General features: G+C 55.5%; 3 protein-coding genes across 6 annotated transcripts in view; 2 read left to right on the top strand and 1 right to left on the bottom strand.

The window, feature by feature from the left end:
• GALNS (galactosamine (N-acetyl)-6-sulfatase) overlaps positions 1–8,019 on the top strand; it is a 51,414-nt gene extending 43,395 nt beyond the window's left edge. For all 3 annotated transcript variants that reach the window (XM_090063881.1, XM_090063882.1, XM_090063883.1), the window contains one exon: positions 2,091–8,019. In XM_090063881.1, coding sequence (XP_089920007.1) covers positions 2,091–2,177 — 87 coding nt within the window. In that variant the 3' untranslated portion in view covers positions 2,178–8,019. The remainder of the gene's footprint in view (positions 1–2,090) is intronic.
• A 136-nt stretch (positions 8,020–8,155) lies between these two features.
• APRT (adenine phosphoribosyltransferase) lies at positions 8,156–14,286 on the top strand. Of its 2 annotated transcripts, XR_016444336.1 has the most exons (6): positions 8,156–12,329; positions 12,443–12,546; positions 12,657–12,790; positions 12,942–13,256; positions 13,515–13,593; positions 14,031–14,089. XR_016444336.1 is itself a non-coding variant. In XM_090063884.1 (5 exons), the coding sequence occupies exons 1-5, from the start codon at positions 12,244–12,246 to the stop codon at positions 14,171–14,173; spliced, it is 546 nt and encodes a 181-aa protein (XP_089920010.1). In that variant the 5' UTR covers positions 11,921–12,243; the 3' UTR covers positions 14,174–14,286. The 2 variants fall into 2 exon arrangements, 1 of the variants encoding a protein (XP_089920010.1); XM_090063884.1 differs by lacking the exon at positions 12,942–13,256 and having other exon boundaries at positions 11,921–12,329; positions 14,031–14,286.
• A 4,953-nt stretch (positions 14,287–19,239) lies between these two features.
• CDT1 (chromatin licensing and DNA replication factor 1) lies at positions 19,240–26,173 on the bottom strand. The gene is made up of 10 exons (XM_090063622.1): positions 25,828–26,173; positions 25,012–25,182; positions 24,519–24,730; positions 24,012–24,206; positions 23,314–23,459; positions 22,894–22,997; positions 22,273–22,461; positions 21,771–21,908; positions 21,486–21,687; positions 19,240–21,117 (listed from the first exon to the last, which is right to left on the bottom strand). Exons 1-10 carry the CDS (start codon positions 26,029–26,031, stop codon positions 20,954–20,956), a joined length of 1,725 nt encoding a protein of 574 aa, XP_089919748.1. The 5' UTR covers positions 26,032–26,173; the 3' UTR covers positions 19,240–20,953.
• Positions 26,174–26,236: the final 63 nt, after the last annotated feature.

The following is a 26,236-nucleotide window of genomic DNA, read 5'->3' on the forward strand; positions in this document are numbered from 1 at the left end:
TTTTGGGTAGACAGAAGGGACCTGCCTAGGAAGACTAGGATGCAAGTGAGGAAAGGAAAACATAGATTAAAAAGCAGGAAAAAAAAATCCTAACTGTGGAATGGTCCCCCAAGGCAAAAAGAGGAAATCCCATTGGCTGAGAATTGCTTCCAGCCAGAAAAATAGCCACAGAATATAAAACAAGGGGGGGAAATCATGCATTAGTAAGGAGACAGGGAAGGTCACCTCATAAGATTTATGCCATCTCTTCATTCTTGGGTGTTCTGCAGGGGAAGCAGCTGAAGAAACAGTGCCTCTGTCCTGCTATCTTTTTTTTTTTCTTTTAACTTTCTCTTTAATCAATACTCATCACTCAGTAATAGTGGATGATAAATGGACTGAAAGGGTCTGAAGGCACCCAGCCCTGCATCCCAAATCCTGCTGCTGGAGCTGAGCCCATTTGTTTGATCTGGACATTGAGTATTTTTGCAGGGAGAGGGGACAGGAATCATGCATGGAGGACAGCAGATGTACCACTTTGTAGTTGCTGCCCCTATCTCAGTACAGATGTAAGTTCCACCGATCTGCCTGCTGGTACCTCCTGCCCTCTGTGTGCAGGGAGCCCCTGTCTGTGGAAGTGATCTCACAGAGCACAGACCCTACAGGGATCACCTGCATGCACGGGAACCACCTCAGTTTCCCTGTCTGCAGGATTTCCAGCCCATCCAAGGTATTCAGACACTAACAGTTTAGACTCATGACAGCAGAGAGGATTTGGATCTCAAGGCGTGAAACAGATGCAACCTAGTCATGCAGAAGAGCAAAAATTCCCTCTGTTCCATTGCTCCAGCTGAATGTGTAGCCCATGAAACTCCCAGTCATCCTGGTGCATTCAGAAAGTTAGAAACCTTTGTAGAAAGCAGCAGCAATTGCTCCCATATTGCAGGGGGCCTTGTCTCCCTGGAACAGCCTTCAGACAACATCCCCCTCCTCGCTGTCCTTCCAAGCCTGCTGAGATTGCTGGTGCATCACTGCCATCTGTCGCTGGTTCTGTGCAATGTAGACCTGCTCCTGCCTTTTTTCCCTAGCATTATTTGTTTTTCGCTCCCCCTGCAGGAATCTGCTTCTAAAATGAGCACAAAGGGCTCAGTTAAAATAAATATAAGGCAGTAGGTCCGAGCACAACTAACCTTTAATGACTGTCAGCAGGGATCTCCCACAGGTGACTGGGCACCGAGACAGGAGAAGATGAGCGTTTTACTAGCTGATGTTTTCTCAGTTGGCAGCAGAGGAAAGAGGGTTTCCAAAGGCAGAAGAAGGACTGTGGCCCTTTGAATTAATTTTATTGCAATCCCTTATTGTAATTTTTGCTAGCTTGTAGATTCTGGGGAAAAAATTAAACCTATTCCCCCTACCATTTCCTAGTAACCCCTTTTGATGCAGGCAACTGCAGTGTTTCCTTGCTGACATTGTTTCTACCCGGCTGCACACACGCTGGGACAAGATAATTCAGGGAACATGAAAACAAGGGAGGCAAATCGCTTTGGTTCACACGACTTGGAATAGTTGTCATCTAAGCACCTCCTAATCCATCAATTCCTAAGCTAATCCATCAAAATGCTCATTAAAACGCAAATGTTCTTATCTCTCTCACCCTCAGCCTTCAGAGGCTGCTGCTTTTTTACTTGCTCCCTCCAGAAATGTCTCTCAGTGTGTTGGGTGTTTGCAATTTTAGTTCCTTCCAAAGGTTCTGCCAGATGGGCGCAGGTATATTTCCCCATCGTGTTAATGCAAAAGAAGGGGTCAGATCTCTCTGAAGAGCCTGGTTCTTGGATCTCTTACTGGAAGGAGGTTCTTTAGAAAGGGGTTTTATGGGCTTGCCCAAAGACTGTATGGATGAAATTGCAAGGTGATAGGAAGACTGAACCTGCCAGCCTCAGCCACAAATGGAGCTGCCTTTTTCAGGCAGAGCTTAACGGTGATCCTGTGCAATGAAAATTAAAAAGAGCTCTTGTAGTTCAGATCTCATTACATCTATCCTGTCTTGCAGACCTTAGCAACGTGTTTGTTCTTTAGAACTGATGTTATTTCTCCATCTTGGTTTTTAACAGAATTGGGCCCCTCCAGGCTGCGAGAAGCTGGGAAAGTGCTTGAAACCTCCCACTTCCAACCCTACCAAGTGCTTCTGGCCGCACTGATATTTGCTCCAGGGCACCAGATCTGGTCAAGATGTGAAACGAACTGAGGTCACGGTTCATGGCACCTGTCTTCCCGTATTGACACTCGTGTGTTTGTGCCTCGGAAAGGAGCGATGTCAGATATCATCGTTTGCTCTTCCAAAAGGATCAGTGTTACAGCCTCACTTCTCAGGGCAATAGCAATTCTCTTCTGTTGTTTGATTAGGCCTCCCTCTCAGTAGATGAAATGACACATTGCTGCAATCCATAGCACATTGTCAGTAATGGGTTTGTTTTAAATGATACAAGAGGCAGTTTCTCCCCAGTTACAGTTCTCCCCTTACCTCAGAGATAAAGCAGACAGTCTCTTGTCTTGCTGCTTTCTCTCCCTGTTCTCTTGAGAACTCTTCATAGAGATGCCCTGAAGTGCAAAGACCTAGAGGAGGAGCACATAGATAAAAGGTGTCAATTTTGCTTTGATTTTGACTGGGCTGTGCCAGTGCTTTTGCTGGGACTTAAAGCTGGATGTTCCTGACTAGAGAGTCTTGTCCCTCTGCTCAGGTTCAGACTGACACCATATTTGGGCTCAGGAAGGCATTTGACCCCCTGGTCAGATTGGTATGGACTGGGAGGGCTGGTTTTGCCTTCCTTTGTAGCAGGGACACAGTCTCTACCTGGGATCTCTTGACAACCTTTTACAGAAGCAGGGCATTGGCAGCCATGGTCCCCCTGCTTTCTCTGTGACAGGTTCAGGTGTGTTGTCTTGTGTTGTGTCAGGATTGGCATTAGTGTTACTAAGAGGTTGGACAATGGATTTGTCTGCATGATTTGGACAGGGCTGATCCTGCTTCAGGCAGGGGTTGGACTAGATGTGACCTCTGGAGCTCCCTTCCAGCCCTGCCTCTCTATGACAGTTTTGTTTTCTTGTAACCAATTTGCTTTTCAGCTTTTTTCCCTGCAATTTTAAGTGCTTTGGGACAGGTCTCATCTCCTGTTTAACAGCCCTGCAGCCTCAGCAGGGTTCTCTAGTGCTACCCCAGAGCAACTAACAGCAGCGGACTTCAACAATATCCTAATGTGAAAGAGCAGTCACCAGTCAGGAGAAAATGCAGTATTTTCCAAGTACGCATTTGAACATGGGGCTGGTGTGAACATTAATTAAGCAGTATTGGCAAAACACTTAGATGAAAAGTGCTAGTTAAGTGCTAAATTCCCTTGCAATAATATTACAGGACATTCTCTGGGGCAGCACACAGCACACCTCCCTTCACAGCTGCTTCATTTATCCTTTCATCTCAGGGAATTTGGGTTCAAACATGGGTGAGGTGATGCTGCCAGCCTCCTAATGTGAGGTTACTTCTTGGCAAGCAGGGATGTGAGACTGATTCTCGGCAAATAAGGCGCAGCCAGCTGGAGACTTGGAAATGCCTGTTCAGACTCAACACCCTTCCCAGTTCCTGCCTGGTGAGGAGTTCATGGCCCTGCACAAACTTTTCTAAGCGCTGCATTCTGCAGCTTGGGTGCTGCATTCCTGTCAGCTGCATTCACAGCGGATGTGGGTCCCTAGCAGAATTGCACATTGCAAGCTGTGCTCTCACACACTCTGCCAGTATTAGCATCTTTCCACTGCACGGAGAAAACCCAACACGCTCCTTGGAGGATGGCAGGAGATGCCAGTAGTCCGGGCCACCGGGGGATGCCTCTTCTTCCATTCCAGAGCATCGGGTATTGTTCACGCTTCTCTGGGTCTGGAGCTGTGCTGGTGCAGAGAGGGAACGTCAAGGTACTCTACACATTCCTACTTAATTCTGTTAGACTTCCCCAAGAGGCTGGTAGCTCCAAGGGGGTTTGAGGCAACCGTCTTTGCAGTAAGCCATGTAACACTTCCTGCTCCCCTGGTTCTAAGCCTCTTGCCCACACAAAATCTCCTCCCCCTCCGCCCCTTCTGTTCCTCAAAGTACTTGCCTACTGTGAGCCCCTCCATCATATCCTGTAGCACGTGCTAGATGATATCCTCTAGCATGTGCTAGAGGCTGGATTATCCCATGAGTATGAGGCTGTCAAGAGTTGGCGCTTAATGCTCCGCGTATCAGGACTTCCAACCTCTGTCTGGTCTCTGCGACAGTCTGATCTGCTGTGCTGTCAGTGGTGACTGCTCTGCTCTTGCACGTCTTCATTAACTTGGTGCTCCTTGTTGTCCCTCGAGTATTTAAAAGCATCTCTGATCAGGACCTAACATGGATTGCATTACAGGCGGATGGTGTGAGTCTTGAATGCCTCGCATAATGTGCTGGATGACGGGGAGGGTGGATCTGGTGAGAGGAATCATCAAAGAAAGCCCTCCCATTCCCAATCTCTGCTCCCTCCCACCTTTAGAAGCTGCCACCTGGAAGGGCTCATCACCCTGGAATCCACTGTTACCAACACCACATCCTGCGTCTGCAGTTACCAGTAGATGGACTCCCAATTGATCTAAAGTTGTTCTGAATGCACTGGAAGCAGTAGCAGCATGGCTTCTGAGGGCCCTGCACAAAGAGAGATCACCTGTGCCTTTCGAGCAGAAACTCAGACATGTTTCCTAAATTATCAGTCGTCCAGAGCATTTAGATTGTGTTCATGCAGGTCTGGGCACTTGTTACTCCAAGGGTTTCTTATCCTCTGCCCTGTTTAACTTCCCCAGCCTACAACCAGTTTTGAAGATACTGCCTTTCACTCCGCTATCACCTGCTGATACAAGTCTCAGCTTGTTGGTTCTCAGTGGGCATGTCTACATGAGACTTGAACTGCCTAATGGCCTAATAAAAAAACATGCACTGGTGCTACTGCGCAGTAGCAGAAGTTCCTGCACATTGATTTAGTACTTGGTTATCCAAGTACCAAACTTAATGCACAGTAACTATGGTGCATTAACGAACGTGTAGACACACCCATGGTGTTTGGTTCTCTAAAACATAGGTGCTCACCCCGCTCTGCCAAACCAGCTGCTTGAGATGAAGTGCTGTTGCTAACCACCGCGAACAAAACCAAAGGCCTGGCCAGATCCCTGAGCCACTGTTCCCCCCTGTACTCTACTGGGTAGATGTCACGAGCCTCAATTCATACATCTACTGTGGCATGGAGCACAGCCACTTCCCTGACTCTTTTTCTCCAAGTATCTCAGTGCTGCTTCTGTTGTGGTGTTTGATCTGGGGTGGGAGTGCTAATTAAGAGACTTGGCAAATAAAAGCAAATTAAACTGTGATTCAAGAATTGTAGAACAACATTGCAGTATGCCCCGTTCATGGGGACCCAGCAAGACAAAGGTGACTGCGGGGAGATTTGTGATGACCTCCGATGACAGTCTTGTTAACCAGAAGGCTGGATACTTAAGAATGTGTCTGGTGGTGATGTGGGGAATGACTGAAAATCCTTATGCGTTCCTTAAACGTTTCTAAGGCATTGAGTCGATGACAATGCATTGCCTGGTGTCTGTGATGTCTCATGTTTTGGAATAAACCATGCAGAAGTAATGAATGCTAAAAAGCACAATATTTAGAGCCAGTATTAGAAACGTGTACAAAACTGCAATATTATTACAGGCATGCGAACAGCCAGTTTGACTGCTAGCTGGTACAGATGTCTTAACGCACTGTCATTTGTTCACAAATAAGTCAGTGCCTCCTTCAGAAAGACATGGTCCTAGAAAGCTGGCTGCTGAAAGTGAAGTCACCTGCAACATTTGTTTAACTCCCTGCACTGTGCTTGTTCCTTGATAAAAGATGAAGGGTTTGATATGGAGGAGCTTGTGTGTTACATTTAAAATAAGAATAGTTATGAATAGCAAATTGAATTTAGTTTTATAGCTGGATCATTGAGAAGTGTTTTAAATCGGTGCCAAGGATGTACAGATGCTATGGTTGGTCTTGAGGGGGCCACAAGGAATTGAAGAACAAAATAAAATGGTATTTTGTGCCAATTTCTGCACCATGTGGATTTTTAGGTAGCAAAATGACCTTGTAACCACGAACTGCATCCTTTCCTTTCCCTCTTGCAGCCTGCAAATAGTTTGGGTGAAGGATGGTACAGGGGTGCAGGGCTGGGAATCCAGAGACTTCCAGATCTGCTTCTGACCTGCTAGGTGGGACTTTGTCCAAGTCGCTTCCTTTCCCTACCACGTTTCCCTCCATCCTCTGCCTAGTTTGCACAGTGAGCTGTGGCAGCGATTGAGTATGCCTGTACTGCGGTCGTAGAAGCGTATAGCATAGATGATGCTAGGGGGTTGCATTGAACTACTAAGAAGCAGGACAAATTGGCCTGCCCTGATCTTCATGTTGCCATGGCTGGATGACTACCACTACCTGAACATAACCAGCGTAAGGGAGTGTGGGCAGCTCTGCAGTCATATCTGCCACGGCAGCATGGGTGTACCACCGTTTTTTGCCTTATGTACGCGTGCAGCATCCAGCACAGTAAGACACTCCTGTCATACAAATTCCCAGCAGCGTGCATTGGGACATTCCCGGAGACGCTACTGCGGTGCTGTACTGCTCTGGTTACATAAAGCACAGATCAACTTGGCTTAACGGCAGGGATAAACTGAGCCAGTGCTGCCTGGTCACGGGAGCAGCTCAGAGCAGCCTGACCCTGAATAGACAGACTTTGCTCCAGCCTTGGGCTGCATCACAGCCATGCAGGACCCTTTTCGGGGTCACCGTGCTCCCAGCAACCCCCCGTTTGGGAATTCCCCATCCCAAGGCAGGAGCTGGTTTGCTGGTGGCTGTTTGAAGCTCAGCCTTTCAGAGGAGGCTGCCTAGGGGAGCGGGTCTGCAGGATGGCTGGGCACAAACCAACAGCAATGGAAGTAGCTGGTTTCTTGATGTTTTGCTCTTTTGAGCTGTGTAGCTTTTATTTGGAGCCACATATACAATCTAAGGGGAGAGAGGCTCTTCTCCGAGACGGCTTATGGTTCTGTGATATTCCCCTACTTCTTTATATTTAAATATGCCTCCTAAATGCCATAAGCTTTAAATCTGTCCAGGCTGGGAGTCCAGGGAATTCTTTCCTTGACTTTAATTTCCAATTAGCTGAGGCTGGATCCTCCAGAGATGGCTTCCTTCTCACCCCCGGAGGCTACATTATCATCAGCCCTTCAGCGCGGAGAAGCCTCTGAAATTGATGTAACTAATAATCACGGAGAAAGTCCTGCTACGTTTGCCATCCACGGCTGCAGAAACGGAGGCTTGATTTGAAAACCTGCAGTGACAAATGGATTATTTCGGTAGCAAATTGGTCTCTGTGGACCAACAATTTGGGGATCTGAGCGCTGGAATTGGAAACCAGCAGATCAATTCTGAACATTTACACGCAAGGTCAATGCCCCACAAACCGCATTGAGCGTGGGGATGAAAGATAACAGGCCTCTGCATTTTAAACGCGAGTCCTTGGGAAGCAATATTCAGAGTGCAAATGTGATGGGTCTGAGTGGGCCTGCTGGAATGGAGGAGATGGTCCCCGTGCACTTGCGAGCCTTGCAACTGAATCCCTAGACAAGTGTTGAGGATGACTGAAACCAGGAGGCTCTCACTAAAGGAGATGGCAGTAATGGCAACGAGGAGACTCTAGGGATGCTCGTGTTGGTACCTAATCCTCCAGAAGGTCGAGACACTCAGAGCAGTGGGAGCAAGCAGCTGCCCACAGCTGCAAAAGCCTGCCTTTTCCTGAGATGTAGGACATGCCTGCCTGGTCACGGCCCTCCTGAGAGCTCCCCAACGCCAGGTTACACTTCACAGCATGTGGCATTCAGGTGGATAATTTCTGAAAGGTCGGGAATATGTTTCTTCTCGGGGAGATATTCACCCCCAAACAGATTCTGAGAATCGAAAAGGTTCAGAGAGCCAGCCCCACCAAAATTCAAAAGTCAGAAACATACAGATGCATACATTTTAATAAATTTAATAAAAAAAATAGAGAAATGAGATATAAATGATTAAATGGTATAAAGGCATATCAAGCAAATGATTTAAATTTTAAAAAAATGTGCATTACTCCTGAAGAAATAAACCTTGTTAACATTTTGAGATTATTTTAAGTTAATCTCTCTAGGTCCTAAAGTCTCCAAAAGCCTCTCCCAGGTGACCAGCCTGTCTGGGAGAAGGACTTCTGTCTTCAGCGCTGTTTTAAAACTTAATTTGGTACTGGTCCATTTGCAGATGAGCTATTCAGCAAGAACCATAGTTCACGGTTGAAGAGCATTGATTCTGACAGGACCCTGGTTTTTCATACTCTATTTCCTGCCTCCACATCAAAACATTTACCAAATAAGGTAAATATATATAAAAGCATTTCTAGTATATGTAACACTAATTGATAGATAACTATTTTTATTCAATAGCTGAGCAACCCACTGAATGCACCCTTTAGTTTTTTTCCATTCTGTCTTGAATTTTCTAAAAATGGATCGTGCCTTGTGACATCCTCTGGCCGTAATCATTTCCTTCGCTTCCTCTTCTCTTACCCAAACTTGGTAAAGTGAATGCAAACACAATGCTATACCATATCATCACTAAGCAGCTGAAGGCCTACTGGAAAAGACTAACTTCTGTTCAATCACAGGGCAAAATTTTCTAGCAGCTGAAGAAAGAACCCACAAGGGAGTTGCTGCCCGGGCAGTGATTTGAAGAAACATTGGTCCAGACTGGGAAGACAATCCTTCTGCAGGCAAAACAGGAGCTTGCTGGAGAATTTATAACAGCCATGTTATCCAAGCCAGGAGCACTCCCTTACTGGTACCCTCACTGGCGAAGGAAGCCTTCTGTCTTTACCATTGTTAGAAGTATCCCTCCCCAACTTCCTCCAACATCCTAATAGCATCAGGAAACTTAGACTGATATTAAGACTGCAGCGAGCACAATGAGCATGGCTTCATTGCTCTTGAAGACTTCTCTGAATTGGCAAAGTATGGCGTGGCTTTAGTGTTTCTGACGGCATGGAAGTGTGACTGATATCCTAGGCATTGTTGGAAGAAGGATTATAGTTTGCCAAGGTTGTGACTTTGTCATGCACTTTTTTTTAACTAAACTCTGGGCTTCTTAAAAAGGAAATGTAAGGAGCGAATTGGACATATTTGGTGCTCGGGTTCTCCCCTCACCCCCTTCTTAGAAAATTAATTGGATTTAGGTTTGTTATTTTAATGCCATGAACTGGCTTGTCCGCTAGGCGCATGGTATATATACCCTCACTCAGCTCATTTTTTACCCGTGTTCAAAGTCTACTTAAAATCCCGTGAATAAAGTTAAAACACCCACCAGAAGGTGGCTCCCCACTCGGAGCTCTCTAATCACTAGGGTCAGGTGTGAGATGCATCCTCCAACTGCCAGTTCAGCAGACTTTTCATCCTTTTCCCCTTGAAATCATTTAACACCCTTCTGGGCAGTATGTGGTTAGTAGCACGGTTGGGCTGCAGGAGCCAGCAGGCTCGACTGCCAGCAGTGAGGCCTTTCTGCCAAACCCATTTGGTCTGGATCACATGCAGAAACCCAGCTGAGCTAGCAAGACCAGCCAGGGACAGAGACCCACGTCGCTCTCCCCTTTCTGTGGGCCTGCTGACATCTGGGAGATGATTTCTAGATTAGGTCCCCTGTCCTGGAGGCTCAGCAAGGACACACAATGAGAGCCCTAACCCTAACTCTAGGCTATGATTCATCGGACTTGGTTGCAGCAGCTAGCCAAATATCCAGCGCCCTCAGCTCAAAGAAACTTGGGTGGAAGGAGATTTCCCACTTACCGGCACAAAACATTTTGGCTGTGACTCTTAAGTGGCTTTTGTTTCGAACTTTTGGAAAAGCTGAAAGCAAAAAGAAACATAACTGACCCAAAAGGAAGGAGAGTTTTTTTCAGATTTTTCCTTCATGGAGAACCAGTGTTTTGGTTTCTTTTCCATTTGGGAACGAAGCCCTGTCTTGAAGTCTCAGCATCCTTAATGAGATGGAAATCTCCATCGTCCTCCTCCATCAGAGGTTTTCAAGGAGAGGTGGGATAAACAGCGCGGGGAAAGGATTAAGGAGCAGCAGGCCTGCCAGGGGTTGGATGAAGATCCCTTCCTGCTGCAGGATACACACGGCTCTGCCCCAGATAGGTGAAGCAGGTGTTAATCTCTTGCTCACCGCAGCTTCCATGTAAAACATTGCACCTTTCACATCAGGATCTCAAAACGCTTAGGAGCATTCATGAATCGAGCTTCACCAAGCCCTGCAACGTGATCATTGGCAAGCGGCTGTAATACTGTCGTGGGATGTACACATTAGTGTTTGAGGGCCGACAGGGATCATCCCATTCTCCCTTGCTGGGCTAGTCTGATGGGATGCTTCAGCTTCTCACTTGTGTTGGTCCAGCATTATATTTTGGCCTGAAATGCTGGAAGTTGAGTCCTCAGCGCATCCTTTTCAGATAATGAGACTAGCAGGGCAATTCCTATCGCTGAAAAAAGCAATTAAATGATTATGAGAGAGAAGCAGCACTGGAAGCCAAGCACAGTAGATGAGAGGGGAAGGTCGAGCACTGTTCAGCTGGCAGTCTTTGAAATGGGGCTGTCACAGTGATTTGCTTTTTAAATGTGCCAATACAGGGCATAATTTAGGGCAATGCAGATGCCATGTTGCTTCTTTAGGAAGGGTTGATTTGGCAGCATCCGCCGAGGAGTCCAGGCTTCATTAGGAGCATGCAAATTCCCTTTCGGCATGCCACGAGTCCTTGGGACTTCCCCTGCAGTGCATCAGTGTGGGATGTGTTTCCACCACATCCAAGAGCATGGACTCACGGGTCAAAACAAAACCTGCTGGGCTTGCTGCTCACGGTGCTGGTAGCATGCATGGGCTTTGCATGGGACCGTTACAGCCAAGAAAGGAGAGGTTGGTGGAAGCTCGCACATCCGTAGGCGATGAAAAATGGAACAACTTCCACGCCGTGATGCACAAGAAAATGACCTGGATGATTTCCTTGCGCTGTGAAAAAGATTTCCTTTCAGCAGAGCGGCTGGAAGAGCTGAGCGCACCGCACCTGAGCTGGCAAAGCTGCCAAAGAAACTCTTCCAGGGGAACGGGCGAGGGAGCCGACAAGCCTCCGCTCCAGTGGAAAGCGATGTGCTTGAGCCGCCTGTGTTTGTTTCTTGGTTGCTGAGGGCCGGGGAGGTTGGAGCAGCTCTTGGAGAGAGGATTTTCTAGCAGCTTTGACTTGGGAAAATCTTAGTCCTAAGGGAAACTGTTGGGAAAGGAACAGCCGTGACCTCCTCTTTCCTGGACCTCCCACTCATCCATCTCAGGAAGGCGCTGTCCCAGAAATGCAAATATCCCGGAAAGCACAGCTTTGGACCCCTGCTCTTTCCCACGTTGCACTAGGTGCCCACCAGCCCGAGAGGCGAGTTCTTCCTTGTCCTTTAAAGGGGGCTCACCGCAGGATCCTGATGGCCCCGGGTGCCATCCGGCCTGAGGCAGTGGGGCTGCCCTCGCTGGGCAGGAGGCTGGGAATGCCCCCTCCCCGTGCTGTCATCACCCTGCAGAGGAGCGGGTGGCAGCCAGGGCAGGCTGCACGTGGGCCCGGGGGGAGAGCATGTGAGGTCACGCGGGTGGCAGAATGCCGAGGTGACGTCACAGGGGCTCCAGAGGCACCCGCCTGGGGCCTGCCCAGCGGGCGTCTCCCGAGCCCGGGGTGCAGCACGAAGCGGGGGGGCAGATCAGGACAAGAAAGGGGGTGGGAGGGTGCGGGGGCTAATCGCGCCATGCCTGGCAACCACGTAACCCCCGCTGGTCTCGGGAAACCCCAAGTCCGGCTGCTTTTTTTCGGGGGGGAGGGGGGCAGCCGACCCTCGTGCTGCCGGAGGCGGGCGCTGGTGCGGGGCTTGCCCTGCCCTGCCCGGCCCTGCCCTGCCCGCGGCCTCCCGAGCGCGCGTGGGAGACCCCGCGGGGGCGGCTCGGCTCCTGGGGTGCAGCAGGGCCCGGCCGCGGAGCCTGTCGGCACTAGGGCCCGGCGGCTGCGAGAGGTCGCGCCTCCCGCAGCCCTGCCGGTGACGCCCCGCGTGACGTCACAGGGCTGCGCCCGCGCGAGGCGCCGCGGCATGGAGGACGGCGAGCGGCTGCGGCGGCGGCTCCGCGGGCGCGTGCGGCTGGTGCCGGACTTCCCGCGCCCCGGCGTGCTGTTCCGGTGGGCGGGGCGCGGCGGGGCGCGGCGGGGCGGGGCTAAGCCGGCCGCGCCGGGTCTCGCGGGGGGCTGCGGCGAGCGGCGGGAAGCCAGCGCCTCTGGCCCTTGTCTTGCAGCGACATCAGCCCGCTGCTGAAGGACCCCGAGGCCTTCGGGGCGGCCGTCGGTCTCCTGGAGGCTCGCGTGAGGGCGGCCCACCCGCACACGGACTACATCGCGGGTGAGCGGCGGCCCTTGCTGCCCTGCGCCGCGCGCCGGCGGCAGCCGGGCCCGGCCCGGCCCCTCGGAGCGCGGGTTTCCGCCGCCACGTCCGCCTCGCTTTGCCCGCAGGTCTGGATGCCCGCGGCTTCCTGTTCGGGCCGCCTCTGGCGCTGAGGCTGGGGGTCGGCTTCGTGCCGGTGCGCAAGAAGGGGAAGCTCCCCGGCCCCACGGAGACCGCGGCCTACGCCCTCGAGTACGGCCAGGTAACAGCCGCGGGCGGGGAAGCGCCGTCCTGGGCCCTCCAGCCGCTGCTTCTCAGCCTTTTAAGTAGCGAGGCCCCCGGCTTCTGAACACAGTACCCCAACCCTCAGATCTCCAGGGGCTGCTCTGTTTACGGATTAACGTGTGCCGCAGGTTGGAAGAAGGGCTTCTGAGAGGAAAAGAGGGCAGGAGAGAGCGTGTTGGGGTCCCGCCTACCCCCAGGGGATCCTGTACCACCGGCTGAGGAACGCTGCTCCAGCCCCCTCCCCCTCGCGCAGGGCTGGGCGGACGCCGCGGTAGTGGGCGAACGGGCCCCGCCCAGGATCTCGTGCCCGCCTGCCGCGGCTTCCAGCAGCCGGAGTCGTAGGATGTGCAGGGCCAGTGCCGGGGGTCTTGTGTCCCAAAGCCACCTGGAATCGGGATCACAAACACTAGGCCAGCATGTTACACACCAGCAGGCACGGCCAGGTGGGGTGTTGGTCTGGGATGAGCTCGTTCCCCCGTAGGAAGAGTGTGCATGACTGCTGCCCTTACATGGCTGGCCCCAGCAGTATCTGGCCTCCTTGGCAGCTTTCGATCTCCTGCAGCCTGAGGAGCAGAGGGCGTGGCGTATGCGCCAGGGCATGACAGTTCTGCGGTTGATCTGCTTGCATTTCTACGTGCACGTGTTGCAAAGCGGTGCCGCGGGCACGTGGCTAAAACTGTCCGGCCTTTCCCACCCTGCAGGCTGAACTAGAAATCCAGAGGGATGCCGTGGAGCCGGGAAAGAAGGTGGTCCTCGTAGATGACCTGCTTGCCACGGGCGGTAAGAGCAGCAGCCCGGTCAAGCCTGGGCCTCGCACAGTTGTTCCTGGCAGAGGTCTTGGTGATCCCTGCCTGGCTGCAGGTCCCAGGCTGCCCGTCACGGTGCGTCTTGGGGAATCAGTCCTGAGGAGCCCGTTGCAAGATCACGGCCCAGAGGAAATGCAAGCTGCCCAGGCCCAGGCGGGTAGCGGGGATGTCGCGTGTCTTCAGAGCACTTGGAAGGGGGCGGGTTTCCTTTTACGCGCCCTTGTCGCTTTGGTCCCTGTACGTCTGAATGCCGTACGGGCTGCTGGAGTTCAGGCTACATTGCGAGCTGTCACCTGTGCTCTTTGAAATGAGGAGCCACCTGTATGCCCACGGGAGCAGCAGGAGCCAGGGCTTTGTACTGATATGCATGCTGCGGGTGACTGCATTTCTCCACTTGACGTCTCTGTGCAGGTACCATGCGCGCAGCCTGCGAGCTGATGAAACGTCTGAAGGCCGAAGTGCTCGAGTGCCTGGTGGTCATCGAGCTGCTGTCTCTGAAAGGGGCTGAGAAGCTGCTGCCTTTCCATTGTCACTCCCTGCTGCAGTACGACTAGTGCTCGGAGCAGCCCGCCCAGCTGCCTGGGGCCAGGTCTTGCTCCCACCACTTGCATGAAGGTTGTTCTAAACTCCTGTTTGCTTGAAACCTAATAAAACAAATCTAGCTGTTGACCGGGGTACATAACCTGAACTGCTTCTGCTGCTTTCCCACGCTGGGAGTGAGCTTTTCGTGTAGTCCAAGGCTCTGTGCATGGTGCTGTATATTTTCCTCACTGCCCACAACCTTTGAGGAAAGGATACAGTGCAGGTGACAGCCTGGGTGGAGCCCGTGCCTTGTAGCCCGAGCCCGTAACCCACGCAGTCAGATGCATCACCAGCTGGCTGGAGGGCTGCACCCAGAGAGTGGTGGTGGACAGGTAATTTTTGGCCTGGGGGGGATGTGGGCAGTGGGGTCCCCCAGGGCTCGGTCCTCGGGCCCGCACTCTTCAACATCTTCATCAGCGACTTGGACGAGGGGGTAAAAAGCACCTGTTCAAATTTGCTAATGACACTAGGATGTGGGCACGCTGGAAGGGAGCAATAAGCTGCAATCAAACCTAGACAGGTTACAAGGGTGGGTGGATGAGAACAGGGTGGGATTCAACACCGACAAGTGCAAGGTGCTGCACCTGAGGAGGAAAACCAGCACCATACCTACAGGCTGGGGAACTCCCCTCTTGTCAGCACGGAGGCAGAAAAGGATCTTGGAGTCATCACTGATGCCAAGATGAACATGGGCCGGCAGCGTGGGGACGCGGTCAGGAAGGCCAACTGCACCTTGTCATGCATCCACAGATGCATCTCGAGCAGGTCCAGGGAGGTGATCCTCCCCCTCTATGCGGCACTGGTCAGGCCGCAGCTGGAGTACTGCGTCCAGCTCTGGGCACTGCACTTCAGGAGGGATGTGGACAGCATGGAGAGGGTCCAGAGGAGGCCACTCGCATGGTCAGGACAGCAGGGCAGGCCCTACGAGGAGAAGCTACGGGACCTGAACCTGTTCAGCCTCCACAAGAGAAGGCTGAGGGGGATCTTGTGGCCTGTTACAAACTAGTCAGGGGGGACCAGCAGGCACTGGGGGAGTCCCTGTTCCCCCGAGCACCGCCAGGAGTGACCAGGAATAACGGTCACAAGCTGGCAGAGGGGAGATTTAGGCTAGACATCAGGAGCCGCGACTTCACAGGGCGGCTAGGATCTGGGACCAGCTTCCAAGAGAAGTGGTGCTGGCTCCTACCCTGGGGGGCTTTAAGACGAGGCTAGACAATCACCTTGCTGGGGTCATTTGACCCCAGTACTCTTTCCTGCCATGGCAGGGGGTCAGACTTGATGTGGAGGAAAAGCAAGGGCAACACTGGACCCCTGCTGAACCAGATGGGACAACTGATACCCAGGAAAAAGCCAACCTATTAAATAGGTACTTTGCATCAGTCCCATGGGACACTCGTGCCCACCACGGGACAGGGAGGTCCGGGTGAGGGAGATCCCCTGCCCTCCATCAATGCTGACCTCATGAAGGAACACCTTGAAAAGCTGGATACCTTCAAGTCAGCCGGCCCTGACAATCCACACCCCAAGGTACTCAAGGGGCTGGTGAGCATCATAGCCCAGCCCCTGGCACGGGTCTTTGAGAGCTCCTGGCGCTCTGGTGAAGTGCCCGAAGACTGGGAGAAGGCCAATGTGCTGCCTATCTTCAAGAAAGGGAGGAAAGTGGATCCGGCTAACTACAGGCCCATCAGCCTGACTTCTATCCCAGGGAAGATATTAGAAAAGTCTATTAAAGAGGCCATGCTTAATGGACTGGCTGAGGCCAACATCCTGAGGGACAGCCAGCACGGGTTTGTTGTGGGTAGGTCTTGCTTGACCAATCTCATTTCCTTCTGTGACCAGGTGACTTGTCACCTGGACGAGGGAGAAGAGATTGATGTCATATATCTTGACTTCAGAAAAGCCTTTGAGCTGGTATCCCATGATCACCTCCTGGCCAAACTGGCCAACTGTGGCCTTGGGTCCACCATGATCTGCTGGCTGGGAAATTGGCTTCGTGGTCGGACCCAGAGGGTTGTAATTGATGGCAGTCACCCATCATGGTGTCCTGTGACCAGTGGGGTTCCCCAAGGCTCTGTCCTGGGACCCATCCTGTTCAACATCTTCATTAATGATGTGGACATTGGAGTCAGGAGCGGACTGGCCAAGTTCGCTGATGACACCAAACTTTGGGGCAAAGCATCCACGCCAGAAGATAGGCGGGTGATCCAGGCTGACCTGGACAAGCTCAGCAAATGGGCAGACGAGAACCTCATGGTGTTTAACACCGGAAAATGCAAGGTTCTCCACCTTGGGAGGAAAAACCTGCAGCTCCCTTATAGGCTCGGCAGTGCTACGTTGGTTAGCACTATGGAAGAAAGACTTGGGGGTCATCACTGACCACAAGATGAACATGAGCCTCCAATGCGATGCTGCGGCTAGTAAAGCGACCAAAACGCTGGCTTGCATCCATAGATGCTTCTCAATCAAATCCCAGGACACCATTCTCCCCTTGTACTCGGCCTTGGTGAGGCCGCAGCTGGAGTCCTGCACCCAGTTTTGGGCTCCACAATTCAAAAAGGATGTGGAGACGCTTGAGAGAGAGTCCAGAGAAGAACCACGTGCATGATCAGAGGTCAGGAAAACAGATCTTACGATGACAAGCTGAGAGCCATGGGACTCTTTAGCCTGGAAAAGCGCAGGCTCAGGGGTGATCTGATGGCCACCTATAAGTTTATCGGGGTGACCACCAGGATCTGGGGGAACATCTGTTCACCAGAGCGCCCCAAGGGATGACGAGGTCGAACGGTCACAAACTCCTGCAAGACCGTTTCAGGCTGGACATAAGGAAGAACTTCTTTACTGTCCGAGCCCCCAAGGTCTGGAACAGTCTGCCAGCGGAGGTGGTTCAAACACCTACACTGAACACCTTCAAGAGTAAGTTGGATGCTTATCTTGCTGGGATCCTACGACCCCAGCTGACTTCCTGCCCTTTGGGCAGGGGGCTGGACTCGATGATCTCCCGAGGTCCCTTCCAGCCCTGATGTCTATGAAATCTATGAAATCTGCTCAGGTCCCTTCTGGCCCGACCTACCATGAAACTATAACAGCCAGTGTTATCCTTAGATCTTTCGTGGGCTCCTCGGAGGCGAGGCGGTGAGTTATTGGTCACAGAAGAGCCTGGCACTGCCTCTGGCAGTCCCCGGCGCCCGTGCGCTCTGCTGCTTTGGGGCCAGTGTCCTGCTGGGCGAGGCTGCGTGTGTGCAAGAGGCAGGCCATGCAGATGGGCAGTCGTGCATCTCTCTCCCTCCTGCCCTCCAAAGCAGGGAGCTGCTGCCCTCGCACGAAGGCACCAGGCCTCTCACTTGCTTTAACAAGCCTGTACAGAACCTGCCACCCCTGCTCTTCTTTTTGTGGGCTGCTGACATCCATGCACACACCATTTTTTGTATCCAGGAGGTGGTTGAAGTGAAGTTCGCAGGCTCCTCTGTGAAAACCCTTTTGCAAATTCCCTTTGAGGATTAAAACAGAGATTGAGCGCGAGAGAGTGGTTTCCTTGTGAGAAAAGTGCCCACACTGGTCATGGGTATCCTCGTCTGTAATAGATGCCCAGCGTGCGGTCACCCTGGTGCCCAGCTCTTGTCCCTGGATGAGATACGGGACGTTTCTGGAGGTGCTGGCGTAAGATGCAGGAATGGCGATGGGCCTGTTCTGAGGTGCAGTTGTCATGGGAGTGGTGACATGTTGGCAGGTTTTACGTTTTGTCCTGGCATCATCTGGAGCCATTTGGTGTGTTTTGGGCCACGGGACGTTCGCTTCTGGTGATGAGGCTGGCGAGGTTCCGTGCTTGTTTGAAGGCTCGGATGGGTGGCTCTGGTTTGGGCAGTGATTAGTTTGAGACCTAATAAAACAAACCTGGCCATCAGCCAGGGGCTACCTCACCTGAGCTGCTGCTCCTTTTCCAAGCCAGGAGCAACCTTCTTGTGTAGTCCAAGGCTCTGTGCATGGTGCTGTGTATTTTCCCACTCTCCCCTGCCCTTGAGGAAAAGATACAGCACAGGTGATGGTGCACGTGGAGCCCAGGCATTTTAGCCTGAGCCAAAAATAGCCAGTGTTATCCCAGGCCCCTCGCTGCCAAAAAACCTGTGCTGGGCTGGGCCCTGCAGCCCCTTTAGCTCAGGGTAGTAGCTAAACGACAGCCCGATCCAGCTGTGACTTACCATGAAATCAGGTCAAACAGTGCCAGGGCTGACGATGCGACAGCTGCAGCCACGTGTCCTAGCGGTCAGGGGTGTCCCTCCGCTCTCGGGCCGCGCTTAAGAACTGGTGCGTAAAGCTGGTGGGGATCCTTCGCTTGCCGGAGTAGAGCAGCCCGCGCAGGAAGCTCGACAGATACGGCTCAAGTTCCCATGTGACTGGCAGCCACAGCCTTGCTCATTTAGTAGTTTTTAGGCCAGAGGATCCAGTCCCAGGGGCAGCCGGGAGCCAGGGCCCCGAGGCTCGTGCACGGGCATGCGGCGGTGTTGACCGAAGGGAGTTGATTCGTGACTAATATCAACACTTTTATTAAATCCAAGGTGCCTGCAAGCTCTTCTCTGAGCAGAAAAGTTCCTGTTGTGTGGGCATTTCCTGCCCAAGACGCTGGCAGTTGGTGACACCAGCCCCTCAGACCGACTGTGCCCTGCACTCCCAGACTGAGCCGACTGTCCCAAGGTTTTCTTTCCGTGTAGCTCTGAGCTCCCCCAGCGCTTACCGAGCCCCGCACTGCCGCAGGCTCTCACTGGAAGGTGATGTGTGCTCACTTCTCAAAGCCTTGGCCTTCAGGGGGCATTAAATCTCCCCTGCCCAAATGCACACTGGGCATTGAATACAGCAAGATAGAAGTAGCAGTGGCTTATCTGAACCTCAGGTACAAAGCCATAAGCTTGTTGGGAGATGCATGCCTCTGCTTGCAGAACAGCTCAAAATCCAGCCTTGCAGAGGGGAGGGAAATGGTTTGCTTCTGCCCCTTCCACAAACTTGGTTTTGCCCCTGGCCCCCCGTGGTAGCAGGCGCAGCACTATAGACCCCGTTCCCTTCTCTGCTGCTGAGCAGCGAGTCCAGACCTGCCACTGGCTACCCCCAGAGCCAGGTCCTTGCATTTCACCTCCACGAGTGAGCGCCGGTGCTGGCCGGCGGGGCACGGGCTGTAGCTGTGTCGATCGAAGGACATAGGCAGACGAGGGTAAATGTGATTAGCTGGCCTGAACATCTGTGAAAGCTTATGCAGCATCAAAACCGAGCAGCTGGGTCCACTGAATATTTACCATTTGCAGCCGGCACCTGCCTTGGCTGAAGGGCAGGACCGCAGCCGGGAGTTGGAGGAAAAACTCAGGTTCCCCCCAGCACCCCCGTGGAAAGCAGCTGTTGAAATCATCCCCTGGCTTCAGCTGCCAAGAGCAGCAGTGACAGGCCAGGCCACAAGTTTCTACTAGGCTAGCCAGGGCCAGGCAGCACTGAGAGGGGAAAGGCAGTGCAGACCCTAGCTCCAGCGCTGATGGCCCATACCGCTCCACTGCCGCGGCACTGAAGGCATCTGGGCAGCAGGTTCAGGAGGCTCCGGGTTTGCTTTAGGCAACAGCACATGGGTTTGCTGGGTGGGAAGGGGCCAGCGCTTTGTTGCCGAGTAGAAACCAGTTTGCCAACACCCGCATCTAAGACAATGCCCCCACCCCCATTCAAGTCTGATAAATGTAGAAGTGCTACAGTTCTCCACATCTACAATCAAATTTTGTAGATATTAAAATTCATTCCCCACCCCCATCTGCAGAGGGGCAGGCAGGAGGGGTTAGGTAGCCTTCCCCCTGCTGCCTCCCACCCCCACAGCTGTATGGGCAGGTGGGGGGGACCACATCTTAGATTTGAGTAAATACACCAAGTAGCTTGTAGATGCCAAGGGCTGGTTGAGCGAGTCCACCCCTCACTCTGAGCCACGCAGCCTGCACGAGAAGCCACATGCAGCCATGCCAGGATCTGGCCAACAACCCAGCGTCCCTGCCACCAGCCAGGCACAGCTCTGAGCTGCAGGGACCTGCCCCCATAGAGAAGGGATCCTCCAGCACCTGGACAAGGTAATTGCTTCCACAAAGGAGGCCTTAAGTTTAATAAAAAACACACGGAAAACTATGCACACAGCCCAGGCGCCTGGCCAGCACAAAGGCAGTAGATGCACCCCTTCCCAAACCCGGAATAATGCATAAAAAGTGACGGAAGCACCTGTGATTTTAAAAAGGAAACTCCACCGGTAACAAGCACTGGCTGCCTTGGAGAGCGTTCAATTAACGGAAGAAACAGACAATAAGACTCCCTCCAAGGAGCTGAGCCGTTAAAACATCTGGGGCACTCGTGCCCATGCAGCTCAGGAGCTGGCCAGGTCACAGCCCAGGGCAGGGTTGGACTCACGTACAGCCCGTTACTCCAAGGAGCTGGGAGCGCAGAGCTGCAAGGAGACGTGTCTGGTTCACTTGCTCCAGGCAGAGAGCCAGAACCCCGCTGCTGTCCTGTGCGAGCGGGGTCCGGCGTCCAGCAGGACTAAGGTAAAAGCACAAGTTAAAACAAAGGTGTCCGTCTACCTCTCTGCCTTCCTGCTGCGGCAGCCAGGAGCACCAGCAGCCCCAAGGGGCTTCCTTGCAGGGCCCTGCTCACACGGCGCCTGCTACGTTCCTGGCGCGGATTGCGCTAAGTGAGGTCCGCAATCCAAACCGCACTCACCCCCACCCACCCCAGCCCAGTGGGGATCAAAGCCTCTCCTCCTCCTGGATCAGCTTGCTCAGTCTCTCCACGATGACATTGAGGTCCTTGCTCTTGTCCAGCTTGACGTAGGTGTCCTGGCGGATGGGGTGGAGGCTGACCCAGTCAGGCAGCACCTCCGAGAAGAGGCGCAGGTGCTTCTCCATCTCACCTGCAGGGAACCGGGAGTGACGGAAAGTGAGTCCCCTGCCACTGCCCCTTCCTGCTGACCACCCACGGGAGGCAGCACGGGGCAGGTCACCACTTTTGGATAGCACCCATGGAAAAGAGGGGCTGGAGGCCCTTCTCCACCCAGCAATTAATCCCGGGGGGCATGGGCTACTCAGAGCCTTTCCATGTGCTGGAAGCCAGGGGGATGGTGTGAGCAAGCAGAGGAACACACGTCAGGGTAGCAAGGACCACGGGCCAGCTATTCACCCGCGCACTGGGAAAGGGAGGGAACGTGGATGCAGAACAGCTCGACTGGGACTAGGGCACCGGGCACAGGCGCCATCGGGGAATGCCCCTTCCCCGCCTCACCAGGCGCCAGCGTGGTGCGGTAGCTGCTGGCCATGTGGGCGCAGGCCACCTCCACTGTCAGCGCCTGCTTCTTCTCCGCCACGAACACGGTGCGCAGCAGCCGCGCCATCTCCGGCAGCCGCGCCAGCATGGCCAGTCGCTGCTCCCGCTCCGGCGCCCGCGTCATCAGGGCCTGCAGCTTCTGCGCCTCCTTGGCTCGGACCTGGGGGAAGAAGCAGGGGGCTGGGTCAGACCCACCGAGCCCCCGAGCAGAGCCCCTGGCCGGCCCAGGGCCAGGCTACTCACCCGCTCCAGCAAGGACTGGGACACCCCCCTCAGGGCACTGGGGGTGCCAGCCGGGGATGCTGCCGCCTTGGGCACCTCCTGCTCAGTGGCACCGGTTTCGGCTGTTCTCAAGGCCAGGTTGGCGAGGGCCTTTTCCATCTGTGGGCAGAAGAGGCAGGTCACGGGCAGCCCCTTGCAGGCAGCTTTTACCCAGGGCAGTGGTCACCCCACCTCACACCACAGGAACCAAGTTTTAGGCCTTTCCTGGCTCAGCACCAGCCTTTCTACTTCTGGTGGGGAATGTGCCCCAGTCCCACTGGCTCCCCAGGGCATAGGGTCCACCCCAACTCCTCTCTCTGGCAGCTGCTGTCTTCTGCCCCCCCGCTAGCCAGAAGCCGGGGTAGTCGTGTGCCTTCTGGTTGCCACGACGGGCGAGACAGTGACTGAGGTCAGTGTAGTCAGCAGCATCAACCCACTGGTTAACCATTAACCCCCACCCCAAGTGCCTCCCTGGCCCACGAACCTTGGGTGACATCATGCTCCGGGCCTTGGTCAGCACCTCCTGGGCCGTGGTCAGCTTGTCTACCACTGGAGGCTGCGGCAGCTCGGCCGGCACCACATCTGGCACCTCATCCACGTTGAAGCGGGGGTGCCACCGGGTCAGCTGGTCATCGGGCACGGCCAGGGGTGGGCTCAGAGATGCCAGGAAGGTCTAGGGCAGGGAAAGACTGCCAGTTGCAGGCTAAGTTCCCCCAGGGGCTGGGACCCGGCCTTTCGCTGCAGTATCTGCCTCCCAGCACGAAGAACCAGAGCCAAAAGGATCCAAGGTCTTGTCCGAGTCTCTCGCCCACTCCACACCCTCCTGCCTGCCAGGCCCCAGGCTCCTCCAAAGCCAACAGCTCTACAGCCCTGCCATGCCTTGCTCCAGATGCCAGCCCAGCCCTGCCCTTCCTCTAGATACCCAAAGGGGGACCTCAGCATTGCAGTCCTTGCGGCGGTGGGGGGGGGGGGCAAACTAGCAGATGCCCCAGGCAGTGCACAATGCCATGAGCTTCTGCAGGGGAGAAAGCTTTTGGGAACCAGGGAAGGACCCGTGCTCTGCAGTGTCCTACAGGTCTGAGGGTTTGGGGGCGGATCCCCTCACCTTGTGATGCTGCTTGACCAGGTTCACCAGGTTCCTGCCGAAAACCTTGCGGCGCTCCAGTAAGCGCGACGCTGACAGGTGCGGACGGCCATCTACCTTCTCCTCTAGAGGGGGGAGACGGGTTCCTCCGTCAGAGATGGGCACGACCCAGCTGCGTTGCAGCACCCGTCTCCAGGCTACGTTCCCAGGACCAAGGCTCCAGAGTCTGTCTTTTGTCCTTGTACCAACAGCCTCAACATATCCCTGACTGCTACCGAAACCCGCCATGCCCACGACTGACCTGTCCAGTCACCGGAGGCAACAGAGAGATGGGGGGCACCAAACCCAGGCCTCGGGTACCCTAGCATTGCCAGCCCATCCCAGAGGTCCGAGCCCTGCGAGACGCAGAGGTCTCCACCCCACCCCCGGCACAGCACGTACCTTCCCCCAGCACGGGCTCGATGGTGAGCTGGTAGCCGGATCGCTTCATGCCAGCCCCGAAGGTAGGGATGTTGTTGTCCTGGCGCAGCGTGTAGGAGGCAGGGTACACAGCTTTGATCTGGCCCACGTGCCGCTGCTCGAACTGCCTGCAACCAGGGCAGAGGTGGAGCTGGAGCCCCTCCAGGCTTGGACAGGGGCTCCAGCTCGAAAGTGTGACAGCAGCCCATCGCGGCCAGTGCCAAGTGCATTGCAAGGGGCAGAGAAAACACCAGCTAGAGAGCAAGAACCGAGCCGGGCCAGGGGAAGTGGCCCAAGCTCAGGAGCTGAACCTCAGGATTCAATCTCCAATACAGAGGGGCACGTCCCTGGCTTTAGGGAAGAAAGCCTTCGGGGTCAGACTTGCACAACTCAGCTAGGGCAGCAGCAGCAGGGGCAGGGCTGCTGGAGCCAGGACCGTCCCGCTCCCCTGCCGTCAGCCCAGCACAAGCGCCCCGAGGATGCTCCACGCTGCACAACCCCTGCCCCGAGAGCTGGAGCCAGCCATCTGCCCCTTGAAGGCAGCCGCCAGCCCTCTGCTGCGTCCAAGGCATCTCAGTCCAGCCCTAGAAGAAGGTCTAGGGCTGCTGCATCGCTGCCCAGGCTGCGGCAGGTCCCCGCCAGCCACCACGTGGCCGTGCCCCTCGGCGGGGAGGGCTTACTTGTGCATGATGTCCTGGACGCCCTGCTTGACCTTGGCGAAGGTGATGGTCTCGGCGCGGTTGAAGAGCATCCCCACGATGGTGTCCATGCTGCGGAACATCTCGGCCAGCACCTTATACTTGTAGGGCAGCGTCAGCCCGGGGGGCCCGTCCTGGGCGAGGGTGTGGAACCTCTGGTAGGCAGGTGCCTTGTCCCTGGAAGGGAGCTGGCATCAGCCCATTGCTCCCGAGGGACTGGCTGGGGCAGGGACTACTGAGACAGCCCACCCTGGGGAGGCTGGGGGTAAGGCATATGTCCTCCCCCCAGGGTCTCACTGCTTTGCCATTAGGCTGCCTCCCGGCTCCATCTCGGGGGCAGTCGAGAGCCCTGCAGGTCGCCCAGGCCAGCCCTAGCTTTGCCTGTGACAGCCAAGAAGATAGCAGGGGTCTCCGCCCGCTTGCAGCAAGGTAACAGATCCCTGAAGCAGGAGTCCCCTTCCAGCAGCCCCCAAGTGACGCCCTCCTCACCTGGCTGCAGCCGGGGGCTCTCCGGATGGCTCTGGCTCAGATGTCTTCTCCTCCGCCCGCCTTTGGCGGATCTTGGCTTCCAGCGCCTGCGCTTGCTCGAGGCGGCTCCGAAGGGCAGCGCACGTCTCCGGGGAGGCGGCGACGGGCAGCTTGGCCTTTCGCGTCAGCGCTCGGAGCTTCTGCAGGCGGCATTTCAGCCGAGCGACGTCCTCCTGGCACGGGGAGAGGGGACAGAGACTGGCGCTGAGCAGGGGAAGACTCCACCTGGACGCTGCAGTGTTTGCGATCACTTGGGTCGTGCCCCAGCTGCACGGGATAGGCGCGTGGAGCAGGGAAGCACGGGCAAGACCACCCCGGGACGGGATTCCCCCCCTCTGCCCGTTTCCTCTAGCTTACAAGGTCCCGGTAGGACCAAGAAGGGGGCGCAGCTCAGGAACAGCGCTCCCGCCAGACCACCCCGGGAGCCCAGGGATCTCGCAGGGGCTGGCAGCACCTTGCTCTGTGCCGGCTCGAAGCTGCGGCTTCCCTCGGGGGCGGCCGAGCCGGCCGGCAGATCGCTGCCCTGCCCGGGGCCCGGCGACAGCGTCGCGTTCGCCAGGTTCTTCGCCTTCTTGTCCAGCGAGGACGGGGTCGGGGGTCCGGCAGCTCCCGCCGAGCTGGAAACCTGCAAGAGTTCAGCGTTGGGCATCGCTGCCCTGCTGCAAGGCGCCAACACGTCTCGCTGCTTCTTTCCTTCGGGGAGGGGCCGCCAGCCTCGGACTTCAGGCGCACCGCGAGTTGCAGACCGAATCCCGCTGCGGGGCCAGCAGCCAGCGCTGGGTGCACGCACCACGCGCGCTCTTGGGAACCGGGGAGGCATTTTACGCCCCAGTCAAGTTGGCACAGACTACGGGGCTTTGCCCTCCTCCGTAGCAAGGGCCGCGGCCGCCTCTCTGGGGTCCCTCGGGGCACTTTAAAGACCTCGCAGCCGCAGGACGGCGGCAGCGCCCGTGTCCCCCGGCCTCACCCGGGGCAGGCTCAGGTGTTGCAGGGTGGCTCCCCCCGGCTGGGATCACTCCTGTGCAAAGCAGGAGGGCCGCACTGGGGGGGCGATCCCCAGAGCCCTGTCTACACTAGGGCCGCAGGCCCAGCCCCAGCAGGCAGCGGCATCCCTGCGGGCCTTGCCCTGCAGGCCCGAGGCCGACCCCCCGGCGCTGCCCCCTCCGCCTCAGCAAGGCCCGTTAACCCCTGCCCTGCCGCGCCCCCAGCGCCCCCAGCCCGGCGCCTCGCAGCGCGCACCGCACCCCGGGAGCCCGGATCCGGTCCGTACCGCGGCGGGAGGCTCGGGCAGCACCAGGCGCTTCCTGGCCGAGCCCCGGGCACCCCCGCCGGGCTCCGGTCCGGGCTCCGGGCGGCTCCGCTTCCGGGCCGGGGGGCGCGGGGCGGCGGCATCCTTGCGGGGCGGCGTGCGCGGGGCGGCGCGGGCCGCGCTCCTGGCGCGCGGGAAGAAGGCGGTGAGGCGGCGCTGCGCCATGCACCGGCCGGGACGCTCCGTCTGGCGCGCGGCAGCCCGGCGCTTTTCGCGGGAAGCCCGCCCCGGGCCGTACCAACTGCCCGCCCCCCCCCGCCGCGTGGTACGGCCCGCAGAATTGGCGCCAGTTTGCTCTTAAAGGCGCCGCGCCTCTTTTTCGGTTTGTTTCCTTTTCCTCCCGCGGGGGCGGGGCGGGAGCCCCTGTCGT

This window comes from Crocodylus siamensis, chromosome 9 (assembly GCF_052110815.1).
Source record: "Crocodylus siamensis isolate JL-2025a chromosome 9, ASM5211081v1, whole genome shotgun sequence".
NCBI lineage: Eukaryota > Metazoa > Chordata > Crocodylia > Crocodylidae > Crocodylus > Crocodylus siamensis.